General features: G+C 49.6%; 1 protein-coding gene across 5 annotated transcripts in view; it reads left to right on the top strand.

Moving 5' to 3' along the window:
- The first annotated feature begins 957 nt into the window (after positions 1-957).
- LOC147623571 (G-protein coupled receptor) overlaps positions 958-8,601 on the top strand; it is a 67,638-nt gene continuing 59,994 nt past the window's right edge. For 4 of the 5 annotated variants that reach the window (XM_086820144.1, XM_086820142.1, XM_086820141.1 and 1 more), the window contains exons 1-2: positions 961-984; positions 1,066-1,152. In XM_086820144.1, the coding sequence (XP_086676270.1) occupies positions 976-984; positions 1,066-1,152 (96 nt within the window). In that variant the 5' untranslated portion in view covers positions 961-975. Of the gene's footprint in view, positions 985-1,065; positions 1,153-8,601 lie in introns of all 5 variants that reach the window. The other variant, XM_086820143.1, reaches the window with a different exon arrangement.

Here is an 8,601-nt window from a genome sequence, read left to right as displayed (position 1 = left end):
AAAGTAGCTTGCTTTCGAAAATAGTTTTCTTGAGCGTGCAAGCTAGGCTTATTTATAAATAGATATGAGCCTTGAACCTTATAAAAGTTCACATGTCGACTTCTTCAAGAATAGTATTCTTCAAAAGTAGCTTGCTTCAAAAATAGTTTTCTTGAGCGTGCAAGCTAGGATGCTTTAAAAATACGTGTGAGCCTTGAACCTCATAAAAGTGCATATGTCTTGAAAAATCAAATATGCACAAGGGAGCTTTCACATGTCCCAAATAATATATACACATTGCTAATAAATACGAATGACGTCGAATATGTAAGTGATGCTCTCATACATATGAGACGGTGCCCCATCTTCTATGGTACTGCTCCCACTCTCGAGCCTTCCTAGATAGATTGTTAGGGGCCCTACGTGCAAGCACGATTTTCAAGCAGACTTTTTGGGAGACAGTTTTGGCTTTTTGGTCGACTCTCTCCTACATTGTAGTCTTTTTTGAGTGGGTGAGATTTTGAGCTTTCTGGACTATCTATCATGTCTGGAATTAGCTGCTTTTTTTGCTGTTCATGTCGACCCATTTCCTATCTTCCGTAGATCTCTTTACCAATCTCTCAGAGATTCTTATGATCTCAAAGAGCTTGCTTTTCTGTAGCTTGAGGTGTTTTCCCACTGTTGTCCTAGCTATCATGCTCTGGGACAGCTATGATTGTACATTTATTTTATAAATGAAGTAGTGGTTTCACTAAAAAAATGTGTGTGTGTGTGTGTGTGTGTGTTTCCTTTCTCTCTTTTTATTTGTGTTCACTATGCAGATGCATGCATATAAATGAAGGGGCTGTGGTGGAGGCTTCAAATGTGAGAGGGTCGGAGGGGACCAAGTGTGAAAGGAGGGGACCAAGTGTGAAAGGACGCTTGATTGAGACAAAGGAAGCGACAAGGGTGGTCATGCACTGGCAAAACGGCAGCTCCCATAACCAGCTTGTCGGAATGCTGCAGGTTTTTTACAATCATTTAAGCGATTTATTATAAAATATAAATTAGTAAACTTGAAAATGCAGTTGCTCTATTATTAAGCAGACGTGGTGGGGGTTTCGTTGGAAAACTTTCTTCTCTTCTCTGGTTGAGGCATGGATTTCTTCTCCACGCAGAAACTCCTCATCACAGGTAACTAACCTACGCTCATTTAAAAAAAAACAAAATAAATAACATTGTTAAACTAATACACAATCTGCAGAAATGCTGCACAAATTTTGCACACACAGAGATTGTTTTTCCCCTTCTATTTGGTAGCTTTTTCACTCTTCTAGTTCTCTCAACGCTCAAGTTTAAATCCCACCCAAAAATCAAGTAAATTCATGCAATTGTTAAGGATTTCGTCATGTAATTCCCCGTATAAATTAAGTAAATTGATGCATTTGTGAAGAATGTCTGCACTCTTGTACGTAGTTCTCAGCTCTGCTCGAGTTTTAATTCCACATAAAAAGACAAGTGAGTGTGAAGAATTTCTTCATATAATTCCACATATAAATCAAGTAAATCCATGCAGTTGTGAAGAAATTCTTCACAAACATGTAAGGTAGACTTACCAATACTAAGGATAGAGAAGGAAGTTATGCTAATGAAACTATGAATTAACAGTTATTCAAATTTGTGACCTCCAGATTTCTAACAATGCTTAGGCATCGCCTTTTTCCATCTACAAAGCTCTAAGCTGGAAGCATAGCTGTTTTTAGTATATTCTCAAGGTCTATTGCACACACCCAACCCTACATAGACTCTTCAGCCACTACCTTTATGAGCTTAACAGGGGATGACATGGCCATCCTTCCAGTCATGATGACAGGGAAATGACTGCTGCCCTTTCCACGAAAGGGTTACTGACGGCTTGGAAAGAGGCCGACTGGCGGTCGTTCCCTACTCCATCATGGTCATTGTTTGGCTTTACACACTTTTTTCCGAGAATCACTGATGGGCAGGACATAAATGAAGATCCGCTGTCCATCACCATGTGTGGTGGGGATAACCTTCCCCCTCCCTCCCCCCGACTGGCCTTAGGCCTAAGATTCTCCTATAGTCACATTGTTTCACTGCCCGGAGGCACCGCCTATAGGCGCTTTTTATCCGCCCATAGGTGATGCTACAGAGGAAGTACCATGTGGGGTTTTGAACCCAAGATCCTCTTGTAAGTACCATTTTTCACCACCCATAGGTGCCCGCCCACAGGCACTTTTTACCCACCCATATGTGAGCCGAAGAAGCACCATGTCGGGTTTTGAACCCAGGACCTCTTGGTCCTAGACAAACACCTCTACCACTTGAGCTATCACCTCATTGGCATAGCCCTCGTTTCTTGGGGAAATGACACATCTGTAGACCCTGATTCTACAACCGGATGGCCTTCTACACCAAAATCTGTGGGATACCTCAACACCTCAGCAAAGCTGGAATATGTCCCTGCCCAGCTGATTTGTCAGAAGCTGAGCTGTCCACTCACTGCTGTCCAATTCCTTTCTCCATCAATGCGATGTCATGGCCCTACAATCGTTATTTGTGGTAAATGGGCTTTGTTTGAGGTCTTAGTAATGGAAGGTTTTTTTGGGAAAAAGATCCTTCAATTAGTTAAAGAAAAACAGCCACAAAGGGCTAAGTACAACCACGAAGGGCTAAACACAAACCCACCTCATATAAGGGCGGGAAACAAGTGATCATAAGGGGAAGGGATGCTTTTTCTCCGGCTGGCCGCTCTGTGAGGAGAAGGCTACCTCATACTGGGGGAGGGGGGGGAACAACCACACAGGTGATCTGTAATACCAAATGGGGTCATCGCCTCTATCTGTGAGGAAAGGGCCATGCCTCCAAAGTCTCAAGAAGGCTTCTTGCCACTTTCGCATGTAGTCAAAACCTCCCTACCTCCCTGTAACTTCCCCCACTGACCGCGGAGGGTGTGAATAATATCAAGCCATATGCTCCTGGATGGTCTCAGCCGATGGAGTGTGGGTACTCTCAATGGCTTCACTGCATCTAGCATGCCAAATGTGCCAAGCTGTGATGCTAGTGCAAATCTCCCATCTCTGGCATGAGCCTGGCCGCCAGGCACCTGTAGGAGGAGTTGTGATTGGTACGACTGCAATATGATGGTGAGAGACCTGAAGGGCTAGTCCTTCCCCATCCCCCTCATAAGCCTTGATCGCTCTAGCCTCTGTGGCCCAAGTGACAGTGCCCCAAGTGATGATCTGGGCCGATGCCCTATCCATAGCGAAGATGTAGAGAATATGTTGCCAAATCTGCTGAGCCTTCAGGCAATCCCAAAGGCAATGTCGCTAAGACTCCTGATGGTGGCTGCATTGCGGACAAGCCGCTGACCGACCTCCAACTGTCAACCAAGTACCGACCACCAAACTTCTATGTGCCATCAACCAAAGAAATGTGCTACTGGTGCTAGTGTGCCATCATCTCAGGCATCTGGATCGTGCGGCCTAGCCGCACTGTATATGCAATGAAGCCCTGGCATGGTATCTATACACCACCCTCCTCTCCTCAATGGACCGAATCTCCGTGCGGGCGGCAGCGATCTGACTCTCAATCCAGGGGCTGTCTGAGGAACTCTCCTGAAGACGCTATAAAGAGGCTAGGCAGACTCCTCTCCTGCTCCCGAAATCCCTCCAATCTACTCTGGGTCGCCTCCTGTAAGAAAATACTGATCTCCCCAAGGCCATCATCCAAAGTGCACGTTGCAAAGCTCGAGGAAAAGTCCAGTCCCGCCCATATCTGCTCGATCTGGCTTTAGATCTCGGGGTCCTGAATGAGGCTGTCTGGAATCTTGGAGCTCGCATGCTTGTCATGCCTCCATGGGTCCTCTAGGGACATAATAACTGGGGCATGATCTGAAAATGTAGTGCTTGCCAGAATATGAACCATGCCTCCACGACTACAAGCCCACTTGTCGACATAAAACTTGTCCAGCCAAGACAGGTTGGGGCTAGTGCTCCGCCTATCTGATCGAGAGAAGCTAAAACTCCTAGGGCTACGCCCAAATTCTAGAAGATGCCAAGGGTCTTGTCCCCTAAGAATCGGTATCATCTCCTCCCATGCAGAGTACTCCACTCCTGAGACTGTGGCGGAGCCACCTCCAAGTCTGTCCTCTACTGCCTCTATCGTGTTGAAGTCACTGCTCATGAACCAAAAATCAGCCTGGGGTAGGGCCTGTCGGACAGTGCTCCAAAAGATAGCTCTACCTGCAGTAGCGTTTGGGGCATAAATGTTGAGGAAGCTAACGCTATCCTCCCCAATCAGAATGGTAACCCACTGAGCATGTCGTAGAACTAAGACTCCCGATCCTATCACCGACGGCGGAAGCTGTTCACTGACAGAGAGACACACTCCTGCCTGTGTCGTTGAAGGGCCGAAGGATGGAGACCAAAAAGTATGACTCTTGCCTGGTAGTACGCCCCTCAGTAAGATGGTGCTCCTGGAGGAACCCCCACCATAGCTTGTTGCAACTCTCCTCTAAGGACGCCTTGTCCCTGAAAGCACTGAGGCCCCCCTAAGCCGTGAATGTTCCATGAGACAATTTTCATATCAATCTCTGTGTGAGGCGGAACTATCCGAACTGCCCTCCACTCGAAGAGTCTTGGGCACGGGCTTAGACAGGGAATAGTCACAATCTTTCCTGGTGCGAAGTCGTGCCAAGTGGGTGTGGATCTTGCCCTCCATGTACTGCCACTCTACCCAAGCACGAGAGTATGCATACTCCGTGCTCCATCGATCACAATGGAGATATCTGTAGAAAGGGGGAAGAGGTACTGCGATAGAGGTATGCATGAACACAAAAAGCAGCACCTCCAGGCTGGAGGTCACCATCTCCCCTCCCTGGTCTTTGTGGGTGGATGATCCACCAAGCTCCATCTTGGCCAGAGGCCATAGATGAGTAAGAACGATGCCGAGATCTTGCAGATGATGCAATAGCTCAATTGCCTGATCCTGAATGGTAGCGGCCATCGACTTTGGATCCCACTCTGTCCCGGGGGTTGCGCTCATGGGGAAAGAGAATATTATCGCGCCATTCTCTGGCGTAGAGGGTCTGGAGCGGTGGAAGACCACACATACCCGAATAGGGGCTATAGTCTCCTCGAACTTGTTTGTCCCTTCCATCGGAAGACACTGGAAGAAACTATAATCCACAGGCTGCCGCAAGATCCGGGGGGCCTGCTTGGAGACTTAGGTTGGAGGGCCCTCACTGTTGAGGCCGCAATGATCATCTCCACCGGCTTGGAGAAACGATGAATCAGGCGACAAACGGAACCCGTCGGGCGGTTGTCTCCTCTATGGATCAGGGGCTACAGGGGCCAACGGGAATGCTCTAGAGAGGCGGAAGGGGGGGGGTGGGTGGGATGGTAGGCACGGAGGAAGAGGAAGGGGCAAATGGAGCGACTACGGGTAGAGTCTGAGGCGAGGGTGGGGGAGGGGGGAAGGAGGCGAGGGGGAGCGGGAAGGTGGAGAGGCTAGAGAGGGACGCTGTTGAGAGGTATCCATCGGAGAGGAAGGTTTCTCGGGAAGGCTCGATGAAGAGAGGGTGGGGTCAACCTGCCCCACTGAGCACTGAGGGCTAGAGGAGAAGTCACGACGAGGAATCAGCCGCCACATCGCGCCGGGCCCGGGGGGGGGGGGGGGGGGGGGGGCAGCAGCGGAGGGGCCCTCTCCGTGACACTTCTCTCCGTGACACTGGAGGGGGCCCGCCGTCTGTGGGCGGGTGCTGTGATAAGTGCTCGAAATGGTTCTCTGCTAGAACCGAATCCTCTTGCATTGCTGCCAACTTGGCGCGCATGGCGGCGACGCTCAGCTTTGGTGCTCGGCCGGAAACCACAGTGGGGGCCAGCCGTCCGCCACTCTCTCGCTGATTGGTCATCCATGGTTGGAACTTGGTGCTCCGTGGACTGGGAACTTGCTCCTCCCTCAGCCCCCTGCTGAGGATCTGGGAGAAAAGGAGCAGGGGGAACCACCGGGGGTGGTCTCCAAGTCTGATGCCGAGGGCAGACTCTTTCCAGATGATCCATCTGCCTACAAATGAAACATTGGCTTGGAAGGTCGGAATAATCCACTCTCTGTAAAATGGGGTCACCCCGAAGGCTTGGAATCAATATCATGTGAGGCACAGAATCCGGCGAGGCAACACAGATGCGGAGAGATGGAATCCTGACTGCTTGTGTGAGGGCCAAGGCAGCGGTTAGGGGGGGTTCCATCACTCTCCCGATGACACCACATATCACCCGGAGAAGAGGAAGGTATTCCTTCCCGAGGCGTGGAAAGCAGACGGTCACGGGAAAGCCTGAAACTCCAGCGAGAGGGTCGGATGCCGGGTTGAAGCCGTGTTGCCACCGTGCAAAGAAGGCTTGGGCTGTACCGAATGCAATGGGGCTCAGCTGCATGACAAGATCAGATGCCGCTGGCGAGTCGAACTCAACCTGGTAGTAGCCACACCCTAAAGGATGAATGTCTGTAATTTTTGCAGGCACACCTAGGAGGCTAGCCTGAAGAAGATCCCTGAGTTGGCCACGTGTGGGGCGCTACCGACAATCTTGCAAACTAGAGTGGAGGCGTCTAGGGATGCGACAGTCGTGAGAAGCTGCGGGTCTGCTTTAGAAAACCGAAGGCATGTAACGGTGGCCGCAGTCGGGGGAGACGGAGCGGCTGCCATGGAGTCCTCCTAGGGGCGAAGCCAAAACTTGCCGAAATTAGAGGAAAAGCCCACAAGCTAAGGGTGCTGCCGACGGCAACGGAAGAAAGGAGGCAAAAGAAAGAAGGGGGGGGGGGGTGTTTGCTAACGGGAGCAGAGAAGGGAGAACGGAAGAGAGAAAAAAATGGGGGGGAGGCGCATGCGCGACAGAGAGGAGGGAGGCGAAGCTGGCGGGTAGGAGATGGGGGGGGGGCACCGATGAATAGGATGAGGGAGCGCAGCTTCCAAGTTGAGACGACTTGCTTTTTTCATACTTAATAGAAGTCTCTTTTCTTAAAAAGAAAAAAAGTAGCTTTTGTAGTCTTTTTGCTTTTCAAAACCATTGGTGGGGATGCCAATGGATAAAAGAGGTGGACATGAGGGCTTGGTGCATCCTCTTGAGGGAGCATCTTGGGAGAGGTTTATACTCTCCATTCATGGCATGACATTTCGAGGAGACCATCCACTCTTCTTTATTCATGGTATAATAGGAGAAGGGATGCAGGATGTATTTATGCATGGTTAGACCGATTTTATGTGGATGATTGGGTGCTTGACAGATGGGGGCATACTTTTTTTATTGCAGGCACCTCTAAATCGGATCATTGCCCAGCGGTTTTATGCATTAGAGATCCGAGTGGCCATGGATCAGCACCCCATGCAAAGCGTGGCCTTTGCTCTTTGTGATATTAGTGACTTTTATCACACGTGCGCTTTCTAAGAGGTAAGAGGCCTTGGATTTAGAAAGGGCTATTAGACATAGCCTATCCGCCTTACACAAAGAGCATGAGAAACATCCTAATGCTCAATGGGTTGCAGATTCTTTATGTAATGTTAAGGCAGAGCTGCATCACTCTCTTGAGCAGTGTGTGGAGTACCGTGACCATGCCCAGGAATCCTTTTGGACCCAGATGGGTGGAAGATGCAACAAACATTTCTTTGCTACTCAAGGCCCATCTCATGCCAGAGATACTGTCAGGCAGTTGCAAGATTCACATGGCACTCTTCATTCACATCTAGACGACACTGCCAGTTTCTTAGTGCTGAGCTCGCTCTGACTTGAGACACATGGCACAGAGGAAGGTTTGGAATGCGTTGCCACATTTGATTACTGAGGAGATATGTGCCGTTCTAGATGCCCCTTTTCCTATGCAGGAGTTTAGTCATGCTTTTCATGCCTTACCTCATGGTAAATGTTCAGGGGAGGATGGCCTCTCCCCTTTTTTTTTTCATTACTTTTTGGGATGAGATTGGGGCGGCTCTCCAGGAGATGTGGGACACAAGTTCTATGCCTTCTTCTCTCACTGAGGGGCTTATCTATCTTATCCCCAAGAACACAGCTTACTCACGGGCACTTTTTCCCTGTGATTGGACACAGGTTTTTTTCCTCGTGTGAACACACTTATGTGTGTTGGGCACTTTGCCCTAGGCCTTTTAGTACTCACTTGTACTTTCATTTTCAGATCATTATTGAGTACATCTTTTCCAGCACTCTTGAGCTTCACTCGTTTTCTCTCTCTTGCAGCTGTGTGTGTGTGTGTGTCTGTGTGTAGGCTTCTCTCCCCATACCCAACATTGGTATCAGAGCTTGGCTAGGGTTAGCATTAGGGTTTGCCCCCCTTGCTACCCGTCAAAGCTTCAACTTATTGTCCATACACTGAAGCGCCCGTAATGCTGCCCGTTGACTGTACCTGCTGCTAGTCGACCAGTGCTTTGCGCCATCCACGACTTGCAGCTACCGCCTTGCCTTGCGCTACACGCCTGTACCAGTGCCGTTGACTGTACCGGCTGTGCCGTACAAGCGCCACCGCCGCCCGACTGTACCAGTTGCGCCGCCTTGTGTACTTGCCCATACTGTGCCCGCCTTGTGTACTTGCCTGTATTGCGCCGTCGATTGCTGT

The sequence above is a fragment of the Cibotium barometz genome, chromosome 26 (genome assembly GCF_041138505.1).
Source record: "Cibotium barometz isolate CiBa-2024 chromosome 26, ASM4113850v1, whole genome shotgun sequence".
Classification (NCBI taxonomy): domain Eukaryota; kingdom Viridiplantae; phylum Streptophyta; class Polypodiopsida; order Cyatheales; family Cibotiaceae; genus Cibotium; species Cibotium barometz.
This window is presented reverse-complemented; position numbering and strand designations above follow the sequence as displayed.